Genomic DNA, 27,100 nt, shown 5'->3' on the forward strand with positions numbered 1-27,100 from the left:
AGATTTACACAGATAAACTGAAAATTTAAGTTTTCAACTGGCCCATGGAGAAGCAAAGAGTGATGCAAGCCTGTTTTTCTCCTTCCAAAGTGCAAAGGAAGCCCAGCGCTCTGGGCTTGTGGTAATTTCGCTACTCTAGAATTATCAAACTGACAGTAATTCTTGAGGGATCCCCCATGGATTTCCACTGATCAAGTCAATAATGAAGAAAACCTGGAGAAAACATGCTCAATAAGTATGCAGTGGCCCCTTCCAAGTGGGGCTAGGGTGGAGTCCGATCACTTGGGGTCTGGTCATTTCTGGCTAAGAGCTAATTCCCCCGCTGGGACCTGTAAAATTGTTCCTCTTTCAGGTTCTCTTTGTCTCTGACCTTGAAGGGAAGATCTCGCTGTGACACTGATGATTTGGTTGCTGCTGATTTGGCTCCTGCCTCAGTCGACTCAGAGGATGCTGAGGACCACATGCCCTGTGACCAGGCCTCATCAAACAGAAAGACATTATTACAGCCCAGGTGACCTCATTGTTGGTGGGAATTTACCACTTGGAAGTTGCTATTATACAAAAGCAGAAGACTTTCGTAGTTTAGCCCGATTACCGGTCTATGTTCTTCCAGCGTAAGTTTTCACAAGAGGGACCTGGGATAGAAGTTTGCCTTCTTTGCTTTCAGATTAAGGGCTCCTTCTAGGACTATGCATTAATAATGCTGCTGACATTCAAAACGTCCTGAATTGAAACATGAGTCGCAGAGGCTTGTCGTGACTGGCTTCTACCCATAATGGCAGTGAGAGACCTGAGGGTCCTTCTTTGGCTTCATTCTGAAGGTTTATTTGCAAGGCGCAGAAGAAGAGATAACTGATAATTTGGGTTCAGGTTGACCATCTGGTAATGACTAAGAATTGACCCACAGCCCCGCCCAGCCTCCGGTTGTGGGATCTCAGTGTACTAGTAAAAAATGAAGTACTTTCTGCAAGCTTGAAGTGTGCCTACTTCTGAGCTGGTTCTCAACTTTAAATTACCAGGTGTCGTTTGAAGCACAACTCCCATTATCCATGGCCAAATGCTGTAGTGAATAGGAGTTATACTGGCAACCCAAGATTAGAAAACACTAATGGCATCCTGACAGCTTGATGCTTCGGGCATTTTGTGGGGTGTGGATGTGATTCTGCGGTATGCAATACCTGAGTGGTTTTTGTAGCTGCAGAAAAAAGGGCTCTGATAATAAAACACTGAAATGATTAACTCTTGTTCAGTAGTATATTTATTGCAATGACAAAACTTTCGCACCAAAAACTTCAAATATACTGAAATTAGGGATGTCGGAGAATTCCGCTGCGGACTCAAATGAGGCCGGATTCTGTGGAATCTGGCCTCTGGAATCCGCGGCAGATTAGGACCACTTACCTTCAGCTCAGGAGGATTTTCTGCGGACCGGCCAGAACTTTGGTGCAATTTGGCCACTATTGCCTGCACTGACTGTCAATGGTCCTCCAGGGTTTCTTTCATCTTTCCCAGCCCTACCTGGAGTTGCTGGGGATTGGAACATAGGAAGCTGCCTTATCCTGAGTCAAACCATTGGTCCACCTAGCCCAGTGTTGTCGACACTGACTGGCAGTGGCTCTCGAGGGTTTCAGGCAGGATTCTTTCCTCGCCCTCCCTGGAAATACTGGGGATTGAACCTGGGACTGTCTGCATGTGAAGTGGGAGCCCCCCACTGAGCTACAGTCCTTCCCCTTGATAGTTAGGTATCATATATGCAAAATCTAGCTTTGCTACCGAGACAGGTTTGCTACGTGGTGATGGCTGCTGGCTGAACTTTGCTTTAAGAAGGATTAGGACAGGTCTGTTAAGAGCTCTTCACCAAAATATCGAAAAGAGATTCCATTATGAGAGGGAGTCCTCCACTTAATGGGAGTTGATATATAGGGGAGAAGAAGAGAGGAAGGTGATGGCCTTCATCTCGTTATTGTGGGGCTCCCAGGAAGCTTCTTGGCTGACCACAGGCAGAAACAGGATGCTGAGCTGGATGGAACCACCTTGGTCGGAACCAGCAGGGCTCTTTTGATGTTCTTCATAGAAGTTTCTCCTTTGACAATTTCATGCAGTTGGCTGGTTCAGTCTAGAGCGATTAGTCATCATGAAACCTGTTGAAGCTGCTATGAGGAAATGATCTTGGCAAGCACGTACTTGCTTTTTAAACAAACTGTCTTATTTTGATTGTATTACTGCATTTTGGTTTTATGTGTAAGCAAACCCTGGAAGCATTTGAATCCTGAGACATGGAACTTAAATCAACAAAGTTGTTAATAAACAAATAAATTATAATTATGCCGGACTAGATCTCCGATCCAGCAGGGCTCCTCAGATGTTCTTATGAAATGGATCTAGCAAGACTTTGTGTCTGTGTGTCAATAGAACTATCTGAATTTCTCTGAGAATCGTTCGTGGAGATGTCTGGACTAGAAGGTATTCTTTCTTCAAAGGAAGTTGAACCAGGTTGATATTTTAATTATCCACTTCTTATCAGTTCCCTTCAGATCCTCACCCACCTCTCAATGTCACTATAACCATTGCAGGACAATAATCAAGAACTACCAGCACTTCCTGGCCTTGGCGTTCGCCATCTCTGAGCTCAACAAGGATCCGACTCTCCTTCCCAACACGACGCTCGGCTTCTGCATCTTTCAGCACATGGACATTGTCAGTGTGATGCATGTGAACAGCCTCGCTATGCTTTCCACTCGGGGGCAAATGTTTCCCAATTATAAATGTGACCGGCAAGATAAACTAGTCTCTGTTATTGGGGGTCTTGACTCCAAATCGTCAAGGGAGATTGCATCCTTAATTAGCATCTACAAAATCCCCCAGGCAAGGACATTAATCTGGGGACAGATGCGGGGGACCTGCAGAGTTCAGGAACACTCAGATGGACAGTCCAGTCTCTGAAAGCAGATTTGCCCTTGCAGTGAGTGTGTCACCTTGATTCTGGATAGCAGGAGTAGGGAGCCTTCTGCCTAGGGATGTACGAAACTCTTACCTGGCTCCACACCGGGCAATCCGCGGTGGGGGGGAGGCACTCTGTCCCTCCCCCGGGAATCCTCTGTGGTCAGCTCTGCTCCGCGGCGACTCCGTGGAGCCGCCGGCCAGAGCTGCCCACAGCCGGACATCCAGTCGCTGGGCTGCACAGGGACGCAAATGGCGGCCGCCATAGCTGCTGCCATTTGCATCCGTGTCTTTAGCCGTGATAGGCTATGTAAATATATATGTAGCCTATCATGGCTAAAGACACGGACGCAAATGGCGACAGTTACGGGGGCCGCCATTTGTGTTCCTTCCTATTGCTGTGGTAGGCTACGTATATATTTATGTAGCCCATCACGGCAAAAGACAGGGGCGCAAATGGCGGCCGCTACACCATTTGCGTCCCTGCCCTGAGCCATGATAGGCTACATAGATACTTATGTAGCATGTCACAGCTTGCCAGGGACGCAAATGGCAGCCAGTGTAGCAGCCACCATTTGCGGCCACAGCCCTGCAGCAGCTAGAGCCGCTGGAGCTGCTGCCGCTGCTGCCGCCAGAGCCACCACAGCCGCCGCCAGAGCCACCGCCGGCACCACCACTGGAGCCACCGCCAGAGCCGCCCCCGCTGGAGCCGCCACCAGGCTCCGTTTTGTGGGGTTTTCGCAGGGTGGTGGGGCGGGTTGCTCCGTTCCGCCATGGATTCCGGGGGGGGGGGCAATTCACTGGAATTCGGCCTCCCTGGGATCCGTGGCGGAATTCTCTAACATCCCTACTTCTGACCTTGGCTAAACTGCCATGTGATAACTGTGGTGGTAGCCAGGAATCTCAGGAGGCTATTGATAGGATGGTATTGCTGCCTCCTGTTAAAAAGGCAGTTAGCAGAGAAAAACAAAAGGCAGAACAGAATGAGCATTTACCAGTCCCACATGCATGCAATGCTAAAAACAGGAGACAACACCCTTCTTCAGTGAAGGAAAGGTAAAATGGTTTACTCACAATATTCCTGCATTAAAATGCAGGTGTAAAGTATAGTTTCAAACAGTTTTTCAGCCCATTTCTGTGTGTTCTGTAACAGTGGAAGGAGTGGGAGAGAGCAAGAACATACACTCTCAGCAATGGTGAAGGTCACAGAGAGAAGGGCCTAGAGAAAGCCCTAGAAACCTTTGCCAAGGGAGCAATGCAGGGGGGGTAGGTGGCATTCTCAAGGCTTTCTTTTTTTCCCCTTTGGTACTGCCATCCTCCACTTTCAAAAGCACAACAAGTGAGTATAATTGCAGAAACAAAAAAGACAAACACCTACGCAGATTTAATTAGAAGTCCTCAGATATTGCTGGTAGTTTAAATTCAGAAATACTCTTTGGAGCCGTTTGTCCTTATGTCTCCTAATTGCTTAGGAGTTTCAAACAGTGTTCAGTAGATGACACTGTCAGTAGATGACAATCTAAGTGTCTAATCTTAGATTCCAGCCCCTCTGTTTCTCCGCAGAAGCAGCCGTTCTTCCAAGATTTCATCCGGATGGCACTGTAAGCTTCCCCTTTTAATTCCAGGGGAAGATAAAAAGGCTTCTCAACCTTTTCACAACTGCTTGAGATAAACAATCTGTGGAGCTCCACAGTCACTGCAGGACACCATGGCTCCAACTGGGTACCTCCTGTTCAGTCCATTTCTGTGTGTTCTGTCACAGTGGAAAGAGTGGGAGAGAGCAAGAACTCACACTCTCAGCAATGGTGAAGGCCACAGAGAGAAGGGAGATAGGAATAGGAGGAGCAAGAAACCCCACTGTAGGCTATAGAGATCCTCAGTAGGGATGGCTCTGGTGCCAGATTCTGTCTGGGAACTGGCGGAATTGCCCCTGCCTGCACCGAAGCCCTGCTTCCCAAGGCCATGCCCCTGCTTGCCCCCTGCCCACGCTTGGTGAATGACCTGCATTCACCGCAGCAGCCTTGTCGAGCTTTGCGGTCACCATTTTTGAGAAATAAAATGGCGATGGCAAAAATGCACATATTTGCATATGTGCAGAAATGTGTATTTTTAAAAAATGCGCATTTTCGTGCATTCGCAAAAATGCGCATTTGAAAAAGGCACATTTTTGTGCATGCATGAATATGTGCATTTTGCTATCTCCATATTATTACTTTTTTTAAAAAAAATGGTGACGGCAGAGCTTGACGAGGCCACCGGAGTGAGTGCGGGCTGCTTGCCAAGTGTGGGAGGGCATCGAGTGCGGTCCCGGGACCAGTGAGTGGGGGCAGGGGCTGGGTGGGCACCTGGAGGACCCGGATGGGGTTGGGTTCGCACATCCTTAATCTGAAGGCTAGCTATGCTCAACACTCCCATGCATTAACTAGCTAACTAACTTGCTGATGAGGCTGCAATATTCCCAACAGCTATTGCATGACTAATCCCAGCCAGCAATGGGTCTGTTATATGAGAAAAGGTTTCTGACTGGGAGAAGTAACAAGGAGTCTATAAGATTCCTTGTTGTTCTCCCCACAATCAACTAATCTAGCTATGCTTCAGGGAAGTGGGGACCCACCGACCTACAACAATAATAAGACGTTTGTCAGTCTTTGATGTGTTGGGCGATCAATGGCTACTAAACCTGATGCTTCATCTAGCAGTATAAGAGGCAGTATGCCTATGGACACCAACTGTTGGGGAACATGACTGGAAGAGTGTTCGTACACTCATGTCCTCCTTCTGGGTTTCACATGGGGGCAGCTGGTTGGCCACTGTGTGAACAGAATGCTGGACTAGAGGGACCTTTGGTCTGATCCTGCATGGCTCTTCTTATGTTCTTAAATTCATATTAAATAGCCTGCTTTTCAGCCACATGCTTAAGGATTGATATTTAGATATCCATCTTCCTTCAAGAAAACATTCCATGCATCAGAAGTGGTCTGATGCAAGAAATGTTTTCCTGTAGTCCATGGAAGCGAATGCCATAAAAATGTCTCAGTCTTTAAAATGCCACAAAATTCTGCTGCATCCGTCTAACAGAACATCTCTTTCTTCAGCTTGGCTATAGCTTGTTGAACCTTGTTCAGGGAGAGAAAAGGGCATTTCCTTTTTTCTACCGGATCAATCCCAGTGAAGTTCCTCAGTGTGTGGGCTTAGTCAGGCTGTTCCTCCATTTCCACTGGAACTGGATTGGGCTGGTTGTTCACAGTGATGACCATGGTGAGAATTTCATCCAGACACTGACACCGATGCTCAAGCAGAAGGACGTCTGTGTGGTGATCACAGAAATGTTCAAGTCAACAGACCCAGTCCATCTGCTTCGAGTGAAAACTGGATCTATTCCTAGCTCTTGGTTTGAGCCCCAAGTGATGGTTGTCCTTGGGGACATGACTGTTATAGTACAGTTAGCAACGTGGTTGCGTAATCATGAAGAAAAGACCAAGGCCCCTTTTAGGAAGGTTTGGATCATGACATCCCATTGGGAAACTGATGTGACACGATCCCTCTGGGGCTGGCGATATCTAAGAGCCATCCATGGTGCTTTGCACTTCCGAGTTCACAGAAGGGATGTGCCAAAATTCAAGGATTTTCTCTTAGCTTTAGATCCACTCCGACCACAAGGAGACGTCTTTCTCCATGACTGGTGGGAAAGAGCGTTTGACTGTAAGTTTCTGAAATCCGGCCAAATCTCTCCATGGGGAGACACTAGCTGTACTGGAGAGGAGACACTAGAAGAAATGCCAAACTCTTTATTCGATATGAGCATGTCCAGTCGCAGCTACAGCGTCTACAATGGTGTTCATTCCGTGGCACGTGCGCTACGTGCCGTGTCCTCATCTGGAGCCAGATGTGCAATGACAGGGGAAGGCACGGGGCTTCTGAATATTCAGCCCTGGCAGGTAACATCCTCCTTCAGCTTTGGTAATCTTACAAAAGGTTCCTTTTTGATTTCTCAGATACTGGAAGCAAAGTGTGAGCCTGGGAGAAGGGCTGTTAGGCCATTCTAAAGCTCCAAAGGAAGGCATTCCCCATAGATATTCTTTCATGACCATCATTCCCATTAAAGGGTATTAAGAACTGAGTAAGGAGGAAAGGAGACCTATCGTGCTTTTGTAATAATTTTGCATTTCCAACTGTGAATATTGAGGTGGGGAATCAGGCAAGTCTTCACCCTGAACACATAGTTCCAGTCTACAAAGCAGGATTGGTCCCCATCCAATCCTCAGAAACAAACAGCAGGCAGCTCCCCCCGCCCCATGTTGGTTCTTGACAGCCAGCTGAAGCCCCCCAGGTGTTGTTCTCCTTGCTGCTATGAGCAAACCCCCTCCAACTCCCACTCCAAGATATGGAGGTGGGTTGTAGCAAGCAGACACCAGCCAAAGAGCCCAAAACACGGGGCAAACATATTTGAGCTGATACTGCCCATAGAAAATGCACCTTGAACTAAACTATTTAATAAAGGACAACAACAGCAACGACGACAACAACAACAGCAGCAGTCTCCTAACTTGTTGGCTGCCACAGTATGTTAGAAGACCTGGTAACTCAAGTCACATTAACCATGTTTTCTAAGTCTCTTTTCTGTTTCAGATTCTCGCCTCTTTGAGGAGCATCCGCTTTAACAACAGCGCTGGAGATGAAGTCTCTTTCAGTGAAAATGGCAAGAGATGGGATATCCTGAACTGGGTCTTCTTCCCAAATGGATCTGTTTATCCTGTGAACGTTGGAGGAGTGGATTCAGGGGCTCCCCCAGGCCAAGACTTTACTATTCGTTCTGATGCAATTGTGTGGGCTAAAGAGGTGGGACTGAAGTGAAAGTTCTGGGGTCATGGGACAAGGAAAGAATCTTGCAGTTCTGTCCTTGAGAACAGAAGCTGTCTTTCTAGAAGAGACCAAAGGCCAGGGAGGGATTGTTGGCTGGTGGTAAAGAACCATCTTGGCACGCAAGATGCTTGGGACTCCCAGATTCAGTCCCAGGCGTCTCCAGGTAGGGCTGGAAAAAAGGCCCTTGTCTGATACCTTGGAGAGGAGCAGCCAAGTCAGTTCAGGCAATACTGAGTGAGGTGGACCAAGGATCAGACTCTGTTGAAGGCAGCCGCCAAAGTTCCTGGTTTTGTCTAAGAACGTATTTTGTATCAGCCTCTGCCCCAATTGTGAAGGAGGCACCCAACCAGGAGCTCCATGCCTCATTCGGCATGGAGTGGGGGCGGTTGGTGGGGAGGACTCTGTGATGTCATGGAGGGGATTTTTGGCTGGTGGGCGAGCTCATCCTCTTGATGTCGTCAGCATTAAGCCGCTTCCAGCATTCCAATTTCTGTCTCCCTTATGAACTCCTTTTGTGGTGGTTCTAAGTAACCTGCAGACATCCCGAAGATATTTGGCCCTCCAAAATTGCCGATCCTATCCATCATATCATGGGGAAGTCTGCTGAGTGAATCTGTTACCTATGACTGCTGTGAACTGCCTAGAGTGCCTCAGCTATTGGGCAGTATAAAAATGTAATAACTAACTAAATAAAATATCTTCAACTGTTTGTCTTTTCCTTTTAGAAGATGCCCATTGCGAGGTGTGTGGAGAGGTGCTCTCCAGGGCACTGGAGAAAAGTTCCAGAAGGGAAGCAGGTTTGCTGCTACAGATGTGATCGTTGTTCGGAAGGGACAATTTCTACCCGGACAGGTACTTCAAACTTTGAGAGCCATCGCAAAGTGCAGAATGTACTGGGGTCAGAGTAGGGGTGGACGAAAGTCACTTACCTGTCCTCGAAGCTTGTTCGCGGTGGGGGGGAGGCGCTTCGCTGCTCCCCCAGCGAAGTTCAGGCCGGGAGGAGGAGGCTTCCCGCCTCGCCCGGCCGAAATTCAGGCCGGGGAGGAGGCGCCTCACCTCGCCCGGCCGTGAACTCAAAAGTTTTAAAAAAAAAAAAAACGCCCCCGTGATGGGCTACGTGATGATTTACGTAGCCTATCACGGCTAGATCTGCAAAGTCAGCCATGATAGGCTACGTTAATCGTCACGTAGCCCATCACGGGTGACTTTAAAAAAAAAAAGTGCGTACGCAAATGGCGGCCCCCATAGGGAGCCACCATTCGCGTTCCTTATTTGGTCGCTGTAGTCTACGTAAATCTTTACGTAGACTACGGCGACCAAATAAGGAACGGGAATGGCGGCTCCCTATGGGGGCTGCCATTATCCATACGCGCTTTTTTTTTTTTTTTAAGTCACCCGTGATAGGCTACGTGACGATTTACGTAGCCTATTACGGCTGACTTTGCAGATCTAGCCATGATAGGCTACGTTAATCGTCACGTAGCCTATCGCAGGGGCGTTTTTTTTTTCTTTTATTTGAATGGCGGGGGCGGCAGCCAGTCGAAAGACCGGCTGCCGCTCCCGCCCCGGACGAACACCCGCCGAACTGCCGGCCGGACCCGCCGCCGGGAGGGACATTCGGCAAAGGTAAGTCCCGTCCCGGGGGGGTGCAGGGGGCGGGGGGGTGCAGAGAATTTCTCCCCGAAACTTGTTCGGGGGGCCGAACACATTGGTGCTCGGCCCCCCGAAGTTTCGGGGAGAAATTCTCTGCCATCCCTAGGTCAGAGTGGAGCAGGGACAAAGGGAACATCATAGACAAGGAGAAGAGTCCACCATTTCCCCTAGGAATATTTTTTCTATAAATACCATTATGGATTGCATGCCGCTGTGGTGTACTGTTTTGCGAAGTATTCACAATGTATTGAAGAAATCTGCACGTACAGAATTGGTTGGGGTTCCATCCGTATTCTCATTGGCTCAGCTTTTCCATGTGGGATGTTTTAAGGGCCATGTCTCCATTCTTGGCCGGTGATGTTGTTGTGTTTGCATTAGACCTGAAGCTCTTTGGGCAGAATGCTGATCAGGGCAGGTGGTCGGTCATCCTGGCTGCAATGCGGCATGCTCGACAGATTGCCCTTCTATCCATTGTGGGTTTTGTAACACATTCTTCAACATCCGTACCAACACATCTTCTCAGAGGACAGTCCATGAGTGGTGGTGTAGTGGCAAATCCGGAAGTGCCGGGTCCCTTCATGACAGCCACAGCCATGCCCCCTTCTAAGACTGTACAACCTTGTAAGACATACAGCCATCACCCGGGATCCAAAAACAGCACAGCTGAGAGTAAGGCAGGGGCATTTCCAATGGACGTCTTAGGAAAAATGCAGGGGTGTTAAAATATTTCTCACTCTCTCACTCACTCACTCAAACACAAACATTCTAGGTTTTCAAAACATGATACTCTACGGAAGCGTCACCCTCTCAACTCAGCCCTCCTGGACAGGTCCCTTCTCATTTAAGCAGCCCCCTGGCACACTCCCTTGGTGCCCCAACATTGCCCATTAGCCTTCCCTAAGCTCCTTCATTATATCTCTCCCATCCCGCAACAGCAACGTCCACGTGCCCAGCTGGATTGAAACACACATACAGCCACGCACGCACACATACAACCTCCTTTCTCCCCTCCCAGCAACTGATGTTTTCACATTTCCCTTCCCTCCACCGGGGTTTGTTTGCCCAGGTACATGCCAACCTCGTGCCAAAAAGTGTAGCTGACAGAGCAGGCTGCATTTGGCAATTCTGCTTACTGTAGACATTAAAGTTCAAGAATTAACAGTGCAATCCGATGGGTCTTTGTTTCGAATTAAATTCACAGAGATCTTGGGAAGGCAGCTAAGGCCCCGGTCCTATGCACACTTCCCTGGGAGAAAGCCCAATTGGCCATTGAACATAGTGGGACTGACTTCTGAGTAAACATTAGGGATGGTGGAGAATTTTGAAATTGGTGGAGAAATTCTCCACCGGCCCCCTGCCCGCCCCCCCCCGGGATAGGACTTACCTCGTGCGAATGTCCCTCTCGGCGGCGGGTCCCGGCGGCGGTTCGGTGGGGGGGGCAGCGGCGGCCAGTCTTCTGACCGGCTGCCGCCGCCGCCATTACAAAATAAAAAAGTAAAGTAAAAAAAAAAAAAAACACCCGTGATAGGCTACATAACGATTTACGTAGCCTATCACGGCTAGATTCCCAAAGTCAGCCATGATAGGCTACGTAAATCATCACGTAGCCTATCACGGGTGACCTTGGGGGGAAAAAAAAGCGCATACACAAATGGCGGCGCCCATGGGGCGCCGCCATTTGCGTTCCTTAGTTTGGCACGTCTAGTCTACGTAAAGATTTACGTAGACTACAGCAAAAATAAGGGCAACACAAATAGCGTTCCCTTATTTTCGCCGTAGTCTATGTAAATCTAGACTAGACATGCCAAACTAAGGAACGCAAATGGCGGCGCCCCATGGGCGCCGCCATTTGCATACGCGCTTTTTTTTTTAAGTCACCTGTGATAGGCTACGTGACGATTTACATAGCCTATCATGGCTGACTTTGGAAATCTAGCTGTGATAGGCTACGTAAATCGTTACGTAGCCTATCACGGGTGTGTTTTTTGGGTTTTTTTACTTTACTTTTTTTTTTCACGGCCGGGTAAATGGGGCGCTCCTCCCCGGCCTGAATTTCGGCAGCGAGAGATGGGGCGCCTCCCCCCCGGCCTGAATTTCGGCCGGGCGAGGCGGGGCGCCTCCCCTCCCTCGCCTGAACTTCGGGGGGAGAAGCGAAGCGCCTCCCCCCCACCGCGAAGCAAGCTGCGAGACAAGGTAAGTCCCTTTCATCCATCCCTAGTAAACATGCATAGGACTGTGTGATAAATCCTAAAAACTGGCACAAACCAACCCTTACAATGAATATTAACAATTCAGGAGCTGAACAAGACATCATCTTGCCTCTCATTTGCACCACCCATCTGCCTCCATCTTTTTCGTGTTCATCAAGATGGGAAAGAAACTTTTCCATAACATTTCTCCAGCCCCCCCCCCCCGCCCAATAAAGCACAAAAAGCCACCAACCCTAAACACACTTACTGAGGGAGCTGTTGTATTGCTGTGGCCCTGTGCTCCTTCCCTGCCCTGGGATTGTGGGAGTGGGATAGGATGGTGCTCTAGCTGGCTCTGGCTGCTGGTACTGGGCTATAGTTTGGAGAACTGCCAAGAGCAAGAGTAAGCATCGGGAGTTTAAAGGATGATGCAGTAATGAGCCCCACACGCACACCTGAGTTAAGGGCATGTAAATCAGCTTTATGTGCGTTTTTAAATAAAAGGTACAAAACAGTGGGAGCATATTTTCAAGAGGAGGACAAGAGTCTAGGCCATTCACATCTCCACACCCTTACTTCCTAAAGGCTCATTATATCTAAATGGTGAAACCATCTAAATGGTTTCAAACAGCTATGTAACTTTAGATGACAAATTAAGTTTAAATGTAGAGTGTAAGCTCCTAGGGGCAGAGACCTGACTTGTTTGATTATGATTCTGTGTAAAGTACCACATCTATTGTAAAAACCAAAGTCTGTGCATCTTCTGGAAGCAGCTGAAGACATGTTTTATTCAATCTGTCTTTTGGTGATCAGCAACAGGGAAAGATAAAGCTAAGCTGGCTGGGGAATGTTGGGAATGTAGGACTTTTTCTGTCTAAACTTCCATAGGATTGGTCCCTAATTAAATAAATACATCAGAAGTGGACAACAACGATGATGTGTGTTTTTTCTACCTCAGATAAAATTGTAACCCTATCACATGGATAGAATAAAGCCTCATAGCCATAAGGCTTACTCTTAAGTATGGGGGCTTACTCTCAAGTAAGCAAAAAGAAAATATATGGAGGAAGTGTGTGTGTGTGTGTGTGTGTGTGTGTAGAGGGAGAACAAGAGAAAAGCAGCTTTACTTAACAAATTTATTTAAAGGCCATCAGGGTTGCTGGTAATGTGCACTTTAGACCCTCACCCTCTGCAGGAACAGCCAAGAAGAAACACAGCAAGCTGCAGCCTTCCCCAACCTGGTGTCCTCCAGATTTGCTGGACGACAACTCCCATTGGCTCCAGGCAGCATATTGGCTATACTGGCTGGGAGGGGGGATGATAAGATTTGCAGTCCAACGCATCTGGAGGGCACAGGGTTGCAAAAAGCTGGGTGAGAGATGCAATGGAGAAGTTCTAAAGCCCCTGCCCAGAGCTGTGCAGGCTGTGCGGAGGCAGGTGAGGCAGCCGATATCCATCTACATGTCTTCTCGGAAGTAAGCATACAGATTTCAATGGGGTTTATTCCCAGGTATTTCTTATCATTTTAATTTATTTTTTTAAATTTATTTTAATTAATTTTTCACTCAAATAGACTTCCTCCTTCTTCTGTCTGCTTCCCCATGCCCTGATCCCACCCCCCGCTGCCTTTTCTGGCCACCCCCCCCCCCAGAAACTGACTGAGCTGATCTATCTGCGGTCAGATGGGGCGCGTGGAGCACTGGGTCTTCCGCTGCAGCAGCCCATGCATGCTGGGTTGCCGACGCCCTAGAAGCGGCTGGGCTTGCTGGGGGCACAGGACCGACGATCAGGATCAGCGTCTCCAGCAAGCCGCTTAGCCCAGCCCATGTGTGCCCGCCCTTCCCCGAAGCTGGATGGCGATGGTGCAGCCTCAGGCACAGGCACGGTGGGCAGCTCCTCCGTCTCCCCCTCTTGGCGCGAGAGAAGGCGGGCTGCAAGAGAGGGTAAATTGACACTTTGCTAAGCGAGGCTACCCTCTGGATGGGGGAGAGGGGAACTGGCTGCTCTTCCTGTCCCATGCCTGGCACTTCGGGGAGAGTAGCTGCTGCAAGCAATAGCAGCAGCGACTGCTCTAGTGCTCCTCCAGCTGCCTGCCCTGCCCCACACGTAAACAATGGCAGCAGCGCCCCCCCCATGCTTGCAAACAATGGCAGCAGCGCCCCCCCATGCTCCTGCTGCTGCCGTGGCCAGCAGCAGCCCTGAATGGGTGGCTGGTGCTGCAGGACGACAAGGGCAGCGCTGGGGGAATCGGCACAGAGCAGGGATGGGTGGAGAAGCTGAGAGCTGAGGAGGAGAATAGGGGGCGCTGAGAAGAGGCTGCAGACCTCCCTCTCTCGCCCCCTTTGTCTGGCCAAGACAAGAGCCAGCCGCCAGCCGCCCGCACTCCCTTCCTCTGCCACCTCCCCCTCCCCTAGCAGACTGCGACCCAGCGGGGGGCCGGCTTCAATAATAGTGCAGGAGCAAAGCCCTGGTGCGACCTGCCACCACTACACCGCTGGCCATGAGCTGAAGACAGTGGCAGTTGTGTGTTTATTTGGCCATTCAGAAGGCACAACACATTACAGGTCGGTTCGGTTGCTGCAGTTACACGTTTTTCATTTTTAGTTACTTAATTTTGATCTTCTTTACTTTGCAGAACATTGAACATGAGTCCTGCACAGGGGGCTATCATGTGAAAAAAGAAATGAAAAAGAAGCCTTTTGTTCCTTGTTAAAATTCTGGTCTTATGAAATATTGCTGCTGTTTATAGAGAAAATAGGAGTTTTATGATACACTAGAGATATTTGCAGCACCTTATTTGTGTGTTGGCCAACACAAAATGAACATCTATGTCATGTTTGAGATGCTTCAATAATTGTTGCTCATTCTAGATGCAGATCACTGTTCCCCATGCCCAGAAGATCAACACCCAAACAGGAACCAAGACCAGTGTATCCCCAAGAAGATTCACTTCCTTTCCTATCAAGAGACTCTGGGGTCCGTTTTAACTTCCCTCACCCTTTTCCTCTCTCTGATCACATCTCTTGTCCTGGCAACCTTCATTAAATACCGTGAGACGCCAATCGTCAAAGCCAACAACCGAGACCTCACCTATGTGCTCCTCCTCTCCCTCCTGCTCTGCTTCCTCTGCTCCTTCCTCTTCGTTGGTCAACCCAGGAAGGTCACCTGTCTTCTCCGTCAAATTGCTTTTGGCATCACCTTCTCTTTTGCTGTTTCTTCTATTTTGGCAAAAACTGTCATGGTGGTTCTGGCCTTCATGGCTACCAAGCCAGGAAACATGGCCAGAAAACTCTTGGGGAGACAACTGACAAATGGCATTGTGCTGGTCTGTCCCCTCATCCAAGCTGTGATCTGTGCTGCCTGGCTACTGACCTCTCCCCCATTCCCAAACTTGGACTTCCATTCCCTGGCCAGAGAGATCATCGTGGAATGCAACGAAGGCTCGGTCACCATGTTTTACATTGTCCTGTGTTACATGGGTTTCCTGGCTCTTGTCAGCTTCACGGCAGCTTTCCTAGCGAGGAAATTGCCCGACAGCTTCAATGAAGCCAAGTTTATCACCTTCAGCATGCTGGAGTTTTGCAGTGTTTGGGTCTCTTTTGTGCCCACCTACCTGAGCTCCAAGGGGAAGTCCACGGTGGCCGTGGAGGTCTTCTCCATCTTGGCCTCTGGGGCTGGTCTCCTTGGATGCATCTTTCTCCCCAAGTGCTACATTATTGTTCTGCGGCCCAATCTCAATTGCAGAGATCATCTAAACAGGAAAAAACATTATGGAATCTAATATTTCACTTGCATTCTAACTAGAGATGCAACATTTCTGGAAAAATTATGAAGCATGGGGGAAAAAACTGTTTTTTGTTTTTATTTTCCAGAAAAAAACAAAAGGTTTGGGGAAAATGGGGGGGGGAGCAATACTTAGTTTTTATTTTAGTACTCTTTCCAAATCCTGAACCAATGTATTGGTTTAGAACAGCCTCCCTAATGTTGTGCCCTCCTGATATTTTGGACTTTAGCACCCATCGGTCTCAGGAAGCATGGCCAATGGTCAGGATGCTGAGCATTGTAGTCAAAAACAACTGGAGAGCAGCAAATTGGGGAGGGCTGCTTTAGCAATATAAAGCAGCCGTCATATTCCTAAAGTTGTAGTATGTATAACCTGGCTTGCTCAGAAAATTATCGTTACACTTAAAAATTTAAAAGGTAAACTCAGTTTGTAAATGTGTAATTTGAGTAAACTATACTTTTAAATTTAATGTACCAAACATGATAATTTAAGGAGCAAACCAAGTTATTGTGGGTGGCCCAACTGGTTGGGAACTCTACTTTGTGCAATTTTCCATAAGGGCAAGAAGTCAGTTTTTTGGATATCACTAAGCTCCACCTTGTCCGCTCTGCCCCAAATTTTGCATGTAGACAGCTACAGTAATTTGCTAGGGGACAGCAAGGTTTGGTGCATGAGAAAGCTTATCAAGGGATGTTATTGGGGAAAACGATTCACCGCTCATGAAGGGCCTCATGGACAGAAGTTAGCATTGCCCTGTGAGATATAGGTTTGTGGGGAGTTTTTCTAGTGCATAGGCTATGAGAGAAAAAAAGTTGAATGTGAAAATTCAAGAAAAAAAGGGTTTAAAGGCATGGCCAACTGTCTGTCTCGCAAAATATGGGTGGAAAGCAGCCAAATTTGCCAGGCTGGAAGAGAATGGGCAACATCCAGAAAGTTTGGTCAAGGACTGGGGGAGATACGAGCTTCCCCCCAAATCCCATTTGTTTGTATTGAGGGAAGTCAGCTGGAGCCTTCGGAATGATCATCGTGAGCAGTGGCGTGTGGCGGGGTGGGGTGTGAAGGGCCCCTCTGCAGCCTATGGCGGGGCAGCTTGGTCCAGGTCAGTCAGTCACGGCCAGGAGAGGGCGTTACAGGGGCTCTGCCCTGCTCCTGCGGAAGGGTGGTTGATCCGCGTGTTTTGTTTCCATGGGGTTGTGCCTGAATAAATAGGGGTGAGGGGGATGCATTCAAATGCGTGCTGCCACATGGTGTAACGATGCACTTGGGCTTGATGGGTTTGTGTGGGTTGGGGGAGGGATTTGCAAACTGACACATTCTTGCGTGTGTGTGTTTTTGTATATAGTGCTTGGTGTGGGTGGATTCCTTCCTTAAATACTTTTCAATTTATGGTGCTGCAACCTAAGATGACAGTTACTACTTCGATGACGATGATGATGATGATGATGATGATAGAATACACATTGGCATTATTTGCTTGTGTGTGCCAAGTCCTTTTAAATGATGGGATATAAACAGGAGTCCTATGGAGGTCTACTCAGAAGTACATCTCACTGAATTCAGTGGGACTTACTCCCATGTAAGCATGTGTATGTGAACAGGGTTTCTTCCTCCCCCCAGCAGTTTCAATAAGTGGGCTCTGCCACAAACTGCTTTCTCTGTGTTGTTATCCTGGAGAAATGTCTGGGAGGGGGCAGGGTTGGTGGGCTGAACTGTGTGGGAAAATGTGTATAGCAGAATAGGTGCCCTTGGGTCCACTTCTGGTGACCCCCTTGGTTCTTCCTCCAGTGCCCCCCCTTTCTGCCCCCAGTTAGATTGGCCATGAGCCTTCACTGCAGAGACCTAGGTATTACCCCCCAACTGCACCTCCAACTGCCTCCCCAGCCTGGAGTTCTCAACCAAGCTCCCGCCAGCTCCCCCCATCATGGCCAACCAGACCCTCTACCCCTGGCATGAACCCTGACCCCAGACACCCATCTCTAGCATGAGTTCCCACCCAGCAGATACAGACATGAGCTCCTCCCCAAACTGGAGCCCCTCCTCCAGGCCCCCACCCCCGGCACAAACTCTCTCCCACAGGCGCCCACTCCCACCATGAACTATGCCTTAGAGGGGGAATACACTGTGATTACGGTATTCTGAGCCATTGTGTGTGGGGATGGGTTGGTGTATCCCCATGCTCTAGATGTGGGGAAATCTTCTTTGACAACTCCAGTGTTGATAAACACCAGAATCGCCACACCCTTCTTAACAAAACTTGTGATATCAGGGCAAAACCTGTGGTGGCCTGTGAGTTATGGTTGAACTGAACACACAAGAGCTGGGAGGTCATTTTTCCAACCATAACGCCAGCCCCCTTTCAAACCACAGTGCACCTTGGGAAAAGGGACCAGCACATGTGAGGCAAGTGACTGGAAAAATGGTTGGGAAAATGATTTCCCAGCTTTTGTGTGTTCAGTTCATCCATAACGCACAAATCACTGTAGGTTTTGCCACTGATACATAACATAGTTTTGGTTTCTATTTAATGTCAGACCGTAGGAAACATCAGCAAGTAGTCCCTGAAACTTCTGAATCATCCTTGAAGCCGGAAGAAGCAGGAAGAACTGGAGGCAGAGGAAGACGTCTGTTCCTGTTTGTAAGAAAGTTTAGTGAAATTCCTAAGCCGGTTCCTGTTTGTGCGGTGAAGCTCAGGGAAATCTGATCTGAAGGAAAAGCTATTGAGATTTTATTTATCTGGGAAAGACTCGGCTTAGGAATGGGAAGCAACCATATTTCTTTTAAGAAACTTCCAGCAATCTCAACTTATTATCTGAAGTGCGACATTTTATTCAAATCTTCTGTAAATAATTTCACTTAACGAACACCTTATTTTTTTGTTCATTTTGTAAGGTGGTCTGTGGTGGTAGTGTCAATCCCGTGCCTTCATCACAGGCACCAGGCAACTGAGTTTCTTTTCGGTAGAGAGGCTTTCTTCTAGTGGCAGCAGTTAACGGGTTTTATCGCTGAGGCAGCATTCACGAGTGGTGCGGTCTGAGAACTCATTAAAAATGGCGGCAGTAAGTTCTATGGACCTAAGCCTCAAAGTTAATTTTAAATGAAGAAAAGGCACATGGATGGGATGTCCCGCATGCTGCTCCCTTGCATCAGGAGACAACGACTCGGTAACCTACAGTGGTGGGCTTCAGCTTACAGCTACATTGACTGCTGCAGCATCTAACTAGAAAAAGCCCAGGAATACCGGACTGTGGAACAAAAATCAAACTGTCAAGAATGCACATTGTCTTCCACCACGTTATGATATGGTCACTCTACTCACATTTTGGGAAATTGACCATGACTCGGATCCTGCCTAAATGTTTGCAAGTTAAAGATCTATTAGGTCAATGATTTTAATAAGGAATGGAAGAAATCTCTATGCTGGGAATCTTACAAGGAGAATTAGAACACACACACATTTTACCCATGGCTTCATTATTTCCAGACATTTTACATGTTAGCCTTTTTATAGAAGTGTTCTTATTACATAGTTCTTAGAAACTGTTTTGGGGGGAAGTAAAGGCCAGGTAACAATATGTAAAACCTTGTCTTAAATTCTAAAATAAAATATTTCATAATCCAAAGCGCTTCAATTTTTCCAATTCTTAAAACAAAACAAAACACCCAAAGAAGAAACAGTCCATGGAAAAGAATGAGGAAAAAGTGTCCCCCTCCCATTTTCCAGTTTTTTGGAGGCCTACACATCTCTAATTCTAAATATTCATCCGGATTCCCTATCACATTGGTCTGTAGAGGGGGCTGGATGAGTGATGTTAAGCCCTTTTCAATATTCTCCAGGAAAACGTGTGGAGGAGGATGCCATGAACAGCCTTGGGATGTTTGTAGGAGGGAACCAGCTGCAGCCTTACGTGAGAGAGCCTTACGTGCCCCCGGCTCTCTGAATGTCACAGAATCATGAACTTGGGAGGTGCCTTGGAGGTCATCTACTCCAGCCCCTTGCACAGTGCATGCCCTGCAATGCAGAATGCAGCTACAGCATCCCTGACAGGCGGCTGAACAGCCTCCCCATAAACACCTCCAACGAAGGAGAACCCGCCTCCTCCCGTGGCTGTCCAGTTCTCAGCTAAACAACGGCCACCCGACAAGGGAGTCAGTCCAACCCCTGCCCTGATCTATAGCAGACCTGGGAGAAGGTCACTGATATGTACTCTCGGGTGTACCGTGGGTCAGTTCCTGGTTTTGAACCTTGGCAGCTCCTGGGCAGCAAAGCTGGGTGGCCTTTCTGCTAAGCCCCACTCCTGTGGGTGCCGAATGAAGAACAGCTGTGTTGGAGGCCTGCTGATGCTCGCAGTCATCCCTGCTACCCACACAACATTTCCTTCTTACAAGTGCGGGGAAAGTTCATCCTTTTATTTAAAGTGTGTCACTTACAAACCAGAACTTCTTAGTTCGCTTGGTGTATCTGAACCTCTTCAACCAAAGCAACACTGCTTTCCCCCGTCCTCCTTTATGTCAGCCTGCTTCTCTGTGCTTGCGCTCACTCTCCCCAGAGGCCAGGGGGCTGGAAATGGGGCTGCTTGGCAGATAGACCCTGGACTGACTGGCCATGCCCCTTCAGCGTCCGTGCGCATTTCTTCTGCTCTACGTCGCACAACTCCCCTGTCCTTCCCCCCCGCTGCTGCCATGCCATAATTTCCACGTCCTTCCATGTTCCTGACAGGTTAGAACAGGGCTGGGAGCCTCTTCCAGCCAAGGGACCGATTCTGTTTTGGAGGCGCTCCCAGGCAGAGGGGAGACGCACCCCAGTGGCACATGTGGCCGGGGGCAAACGGTGTGGGGGGAAGTCCTGTGGAGAAAATATTCCTGGGGAAACCTGCAGAAAAGCCAGGAGACCACCAAATGGTTGTTGTCAGGGGAAAGGGGGCGGGAGCAGCAGAGAAGGACGTGGCCTGCCTGCTGCAGCGTCCTGGAGGGCAGGATTAGGCCCCCCTGACCCCGAGGTTCCCCAGCCCTGTGTTAGAGCTGAAGAAATGGGGAAAGTATTTGCTAACTCTTAAACAGAAAGAAGGGAAATACTCTGAGCATGTGCAGTTTCACCTTTTGAACACATATACATTATAGCACCCACGCGATGGGAGGAGTAAACTGGGGTGTGCTTTCCCTCCCCAGCGCTCAATCTTTATTTATTTATTTATTTATTTATTTATTGTTACATTTATTAATCGCCCATCTGGCTGGCCACCCAGCCACTCTGGGCGATGTACAACATACAATAAAAACAGTTTAAAACAATAAAATTCTACAATAAAAACATTTTCTAAAATACCCTAACCCACCCCAAATGCCTGCCTGAACAACAACATTGTTAATGCACGACGGAAGCTCATTAAAGAGGGGGCATGACGGAGTTCCCTAGGGAGGGAGTTCCACAGAGTGGGGGCCCCCACAGAAAAGGCCCTCTCCCTCGTCCCCACCAGTCTAGCTGTCCTGGCTGATGGGACAGAGAGAAGGCCATCTGAGGCTGATCTTGTTAAGCGGCCTGTCTGGTGCTGCTGGAGGCACTCCTTAAGATAGGCTGGGCCGGATAGGGTTTTAAAGGGTTTTACCATATAGGGTTTTAAAGGTCAAAACCAACACCTTGAATTTGGCCCGGAAAACAACTGGTAACCAGTGCAACTCCTTCAGCACTGGAGTGATGTGATCTCGCCGGTGGCTGCCTTTAATCAGGTGAGCCGCCGCATTCTGTACCAGCTGCAGTTTCCGAACCGTCTTCAAGGGTAACCCCACGTAGAGCGCATTACAGTAGTCTAAACGAGAGGAGACCAGGGCATGTACTACCGATGGGAGCAGATGGTCGGGAAGGAAGGGGCGCAGCCGCCCTATCAGATGGAGTTGATACAGCGCTGTCCGGCTCACAGCTGACACCTGAGCCTCCATGGACAGCTGGGAGTCCAAAATGACCCCCAGGCTGCGGACCTGGTCTTTCAAGGGTAGCCATACCCCATTCAACACCAGGTCAACATCCCCCAGCCTCCTCTTGTCTCCCACCAAAAGTACCTCGGTCTTGTCAGGGTTCAGCTTCAGCCTATTCCTCCCCATCCAGCCACTCACGGTCTCCAGACATTTGGACAGGGATTCTATGGCCAACCTTGGTGAAGATTTAAACGAGAGGTAGAGCTGCGTGTCATCCGCATATTGATGACACCGCACCCCAAACCTCCTGATGATAGCCCCCAGCGGCTTCACATAGATGTTAAATAGCATCGGGGAGAGGATGGAACCCTGTGGCACCCCACAAGTAAGTGGCCACGGGTCCAAAACCTCCTCTCCCAGTGCTACCCTCTGGTACCTGCCGGAGAGGAAGGACCGGAACCACCGCAATACGGTATCCCCAATGCCCAACCCCTCCAGGCAGTCCAGGAGGATACCGTGGTCAACAGTATCGAAAGCCGCTGAGGGGTCGAGGAGAACAAGGAAGGAGCATTCACCCCTATCCAGAGCCCTCCTCATATCATCTACCAAGGCGACCAAGGCCGTTTCTGTCCCATGCCCAGGCCTGAAGCCCGACTGAAATGGGTCTAGATAATCAGTTTCTTCCAAGTGTGCCTTCAACTGCACCGCCACCACCCGCTCAATCACCTTGCCCCAAAATGGCAGATTTGAGACTGGGCGAAAGTTGTTCAGAACTTGAGGATCCAAGGAGGGCTTCTTTAAGAGTGGTCTTATCACTGCCTCCTTGAGGGCTGATGGCATCACTCCCTCCTCAAGGGAGGCGTTCACCACCACCTTGATCCCCTCACCCAGTCTCTCTCTGCAGTTCATAATGAGCCAAGATGGGCAAGGATCAATTAAGCAGGTGGTCGGCCGTACCGATGAAAGCACCTTGTCCACTTCATCAGGAGGAAGAAGGTGGAACCGATCCCACAAAACCGGTTTGCCACAGGCCGCCTCTTGCTCACTAACTGTATCCACAGCGTGCAGAGTAACACACCTAATCTGATCAATTTTATCTGCAAAGTGCCTTGCCAAGGCCTCACAGGAGGCCTTAGAATGCTCCAGTGGTTCCAGAGCCACAGAACCACTGTGGCTCCGGAAATCCACTTTGCTTGGGGAGGAGCCCCATGCTGTTGCAGAAGAGTAAGAAAATAAGAATAAAATGGGCATCTGCCTCCATGTACGTGCCCAGCCGTCCACCTCCTGGCTTTCAGATGTTTTTAAAAATAAGAATTACATGGATGCCACAGACAGCATGTCAGCTCCGTCGGTCGGCCCTGGCACCTGCTGCATGTTCAGCGGTAGTGCTAGGGGCTGCATGCCTGGCGCCCCGTTGAGTTTGCGCCTGCAGTTGCTGTTCCTCCTCCACACCCTCGCAACCTGCTTCTTCAGCTGCTCTCGCTCTGGCCCAGACAACAGAAGGCCGCTTTCCTCAGCACATTTGCTTGTGAGTAAGAGCCGGACTGTAAGGAAGGCTGAGCACTGAAGAATCGATGCTTTCCAACTGTGGTGTGGGAGAAGACTCTTACGCGTCCCCTAGACAGCAAGGAGGTCAAATCAGTCCATCCTGAAGGAAATCAACCCTGACTGCTCATTGGAAGGACAGATCCTGAAGCTGAAGCTCAAATATTTTGGCCACCTAATGCGAAGGGAAACCTCCCTGGAAAAGACCCTGATGCTGGGAAAGATTGAAGGCAAAAGGAGAAGGGGACGGCAGAGGATGAGATGGCTAGATAGCATCACCGATGCAATGAATATGGACTTGAGCACGCTCCGGGAGAGAGCGCAGGACAGGAAGGCCTGGCTTGCTGTGGTCCATGGGGTCACGAAGAGTCGGACACGACTGAACGACTGAACAACAACAAAGCCCCGCTGACACCAACAGGACAAGCAGGAAACACGGCTGCCAAGCATTCCATCAGCTGACCCCCCGAGGGCCAATCCCTGCCTAACAGGCTCTATAAAGCCCCCCTGTCAGAGCTCTGGCCTCTCGGCCCGAGCAACTTATCTCCAGTGTGACGACGCTCAGCACCGGTGGCAGCACCCAGCACCATCAGGCAGCTGCAGAAGGCAATGCTGAAATGCGGTTCATGGAGCAGCAGTTTGGTGCTTTTAAAAAATGGCGATGGTGTCTTTTAAGATCCTTGCACTGCTGCTGGCTTCTCCTTTGCTTTTGGCTGCCTTTACATTAAAGTAAGAACCTGCAGTCCTCCTGCTGTGGAGCCTTTCCACGCTTACTGCAGGCTCCCAGGCTGTGACCACGTGGTTGCTGACAGGGGAAGCTTTCAGTTTTCAAGGTTCCATAGAACTCAATGAAACAGCGCCATCTAGGGGCTGCTTTAACAGTGTAACCATCCGACTTAAAATAAATAGTTCATTATTTCTGGATCTTTTTGAGATGGAATAACCAGGAAATACCTCTGGATGTACCTTGGAGGTTACGATGTCATGACAAGGACCCACAAACTTCTGTGAGTGAGCAATCACAATAGCAGGATAAAAACTCAGTGTGAAAGAGCCCTTTGACTCTAATTTTATTCCATTTCAAGCTTTCTAATTTTTAAAACATTAAGCTTTATCATATTTTATGGGTTTAAGTCTTGTACAGACAGCTTTGGCTATTGGACAGTATAGAAAAAGAATAAAGAGATGATTACATAATAAATAAGCAGTAGTAGAACTTTACTGAGAATGTCATAAAAAGAGCAGGCTACTAATGAAAAGCTAGCCTGAGCGAAGGTGACTTCCGCATCCCTGGAAAAGTGGGAAGGGAGGGAACTCGGTGAAACTCTGCCACAATCCTGGCACCACAACCAAGTAGAACCTGTCTCCTGTCCACCTAATTTCATGTGTGGAGGGAGGCCAAGGAGATGCAAATGAAATGAAGGAGCTTAGCACCATGGCAAACTGGAACCAGGATGGGGAGGAGCTTGGCGGCCAAGTCCTAGGAGGAGAGGTTGAAAGACCTGGGTATGTTTAGCCTGTGGAAGAGAGGATTAAGGGGTGACATAGACTCATAGAATAGTAGGGTTGAAAGAGGCCTACAAGGCCATCGAGTCCAACCCCCTGCTCAATGCAGGAATCTAAGTCAGAGCATCCCGAACAGATGGCTGTCCAGCCTTGTATTGACTGCCTCCAGTGTGGGAGAGCCCACCACCTCCCTAGGCAATGGGTTCCATTGTCATGTTGCTCTAACAGTCAGGACATTTTTCCTGATGTTCAGCCGGAATCTGGCTTCCTGTCACTTGAGCCCATGATTCCGTGTCCTGCACTCTGGGATGATGGAGAAGAGATCCTGACCTTCCTCCCTGTGACAGCCTTTCATGACATGATAGGGGCTTTGCATATCTGACAGGCTGTCATGCAGAAGCTGGGGCAGACTTGTTCTCTGTGGCTCCCAAGGACAGGGCTAGAACCAATGGGTGGATATTTCAAGGAAGTGGATCTGGACTCAACCTCGGAGAAACTTCCTCCTGGGAAGGGATGTTCAGCAGTGGAAGAGGCTGCCTCAGGAGGTGGTGGGATCTCCTTTGCTGGAGGGGATTCATGCAGAGGCCAGTTGGCCAAGGTTCCACCCCGTAGCTGCTGCCTGCATTGCTGCGCCACGGATGACATGTGTGCTCCAACTTGGAGATGAAAATATACATTTCTGAGAATGCCAGAGCACAGTTATTAGCTAAATACTGCTCTTCAACAAAGTAGTCTGTGGGCCCTTCTTACATTTTATCACATGTTACACGCCTGAAAAAAGGATCTACCTTTGGCCCTGCAACATTCAACTAGGCAGTAATGTAAACAGCTGGATCTCCTGCAACATTCAAGATCGCAGCAATATAAAAAGACGCTGTACAGTAGGGATGGCGGAGAATTCCGCCACAGATTTCAGTGAGGCCGAATGCACTGGCATTCGGCCCCCCGGAATCCGTGGTGGAATGGCCTGCCCCCCCGCGCCCCCCTGCGCAGATTCCCCCTGGGACGAAGCTTACCTGGGGTGGATGTTCCGGATGGCGGTGGCTCCAGCAGCGGCTCCAGCAGTGGCGGCAGCTGGTCCTTTGACCAGCTGCCGTGGCCACCATTTCCATCCTGGTCTTTGCAGTGATAGGCTACATAAGTATTTACGTAGCCTATCACGGCAAGCCAAGCAAAAAAAAAAAAAAAACCGCATACGCAAAAGGCGGCAGCTACGGCGGCCGCCATTTGCGTTCCCTATTTTTCGCCATTCTAGCCTACGTAAATATTTACGTAGGCAATTACGGCAACAACAACAAAAGGGAACCACAAATAGCGTAGTGGGCGCTATTTGCATTCCTTTTTTTTCGCCATTTTATCCTACATAAATATTTACGTAGGCTTTGACGGCAAAAAAAAAAAAAAGGAACGCAAATATCTCCCACTACACTATTTGTGGTTCTCTTTTTTTCGCCGTAATTGCCTACATAAATATTTACGTAGGATAAAACGGCGAAAAATAGGGAACGCAAATGGCAGCCGCCGTGGCTGCCGCCATTTGCGTACACGGGGGGGGGGTTTTTAGCTTGCCGTGATAGGCTACGTAAATACTTACGTAGCCTATCTCGGCAGCCTGGAAGGACACAAATGGCGGCGAGGCAGGAAGAGTTCTCATAGGTGTACTTATTGCATGGGAAGGACCAAACGAGACCCCTGCAGCTGCTTCCTCTCTGGTCGATGGATGGGGCCAGGCTGGTCTTCCCCCTTGCCATGATGATGCTCTTCCTGAGGGGCAAGGAGTGCAGCCTACGAAGGGCTTTTTGTTCTCATACAACAGCCTTTCTCAGCCCTGACGGTGATGCTGCAGATTGAGCTCGGGACCCTCTTCATGCAAAACACATGCTCTACCAATGAACTATAGAAAGGGTTTCTCCACTGGGCAAGAGAGCTCAACCTAGCGCTGGTCCTGCTCTGCTTTCCACTGAAGAGGCATCCTCAGAACAGTTTCAAGGGAGCAAATCACATCACAGCTCGCGGGGTTCCCAAAGGGCAAACACCAGGCCAGGGAACACACCAGCATAGGCTCGGGGTGGGGAATTCAGGCCCGGAGCCCAAATCTAGACCTCCTGGGATCCTTACGATGCATTCTGTGCTGCCTCTGCTGGCCACACCCCCTATCCCCAGCCCCACCCCCTTCCCCCCAATTGCTGATCTGCCAGACACTGGCACCATCTCAGTTGGCCTTCTCCACTGGATTCGGAAGGGCTCAGTAACCCTTGGTTATCACACAGCTTGCATCTTCTCCTCGACAGGGCTCAGTACTTTCTGGTGTTCCAACTTTAGTTGAACCTGGAGATGTTTTGCATCCCTGGTATAACTGGTATAGACCTGCCTTCCCCATTTAATGCTCTCCGTATGTGTTGGACTGGAACTATCCCCAGCTACCGTACGCAATGGCCATACTGGTTAGGGATGATGGGAATTCCAGTCCAACCCATGTGGAGGGCACCAAGTCAAGGAAGGCAGATATAGACAATGCTGTCTGTAGCCTGAAGGAACACCAAGAAGATCAAATGCCAGGCATCCACGGCAGTGTAGAGGTAGGTTATTTGAGACAGGGTTAAAGCAAGATGTCCTCCCAGGTTGAACGGTTTTCACAGGTAACCTTACACAGGATCAGATTCAGGCTGCCATTCTAACACTCAACCAGAACATCTGTCTGGAGATAATA

The 27,100-nt window shown here is 49.1% G+C and overlaps 1 protein-coding gene across 1 annotated transcript; it reads left to right on the plus strand.

Annotated features, from left to right (window-relative positions):
* Nucleotides 1-44: 44 nt before the first annotated feature.
* LOC146340999 (vomeronasal type-2 receptor 26-like) lies at nt 45-15,426 on the plus strand. The gene is made up of 9 exons (XM_084807312.1): nt 45-121; nt 378-526; nt 1,979-2,037; nt 2,686-2,865; nt 4,094-4,206; nt 6,047-6,878; nt 7,570-7,779; nt 8,529-8,655; nt 14,516-15,426. Exons 1-9 carry the CDS (start codon nt 45-47, stop codon nt 15,424-15,426), a joined length of 2,658 nt encoding a protein of 885 aa, XP_084663438.1.
* Nucleotides 15,427-27,100: the final 11,674 nt, after the last annotated feature.

Source organism: Heloderma suspectum, chromosome 6, assembly GCF_057233095.1.
Source record: "Heloderma suspectum isolate Gila_16-S chromosome 6, 16-S_ref, whole genome shotgun sequence".
NCBI classification, from domain to species: domain Eukaryota; kingdom Metazoa; phylum Chordata; class Lepidosauria; order Squamata; family Helodermatidae; genus Heloderma; species Heloderma suspectum.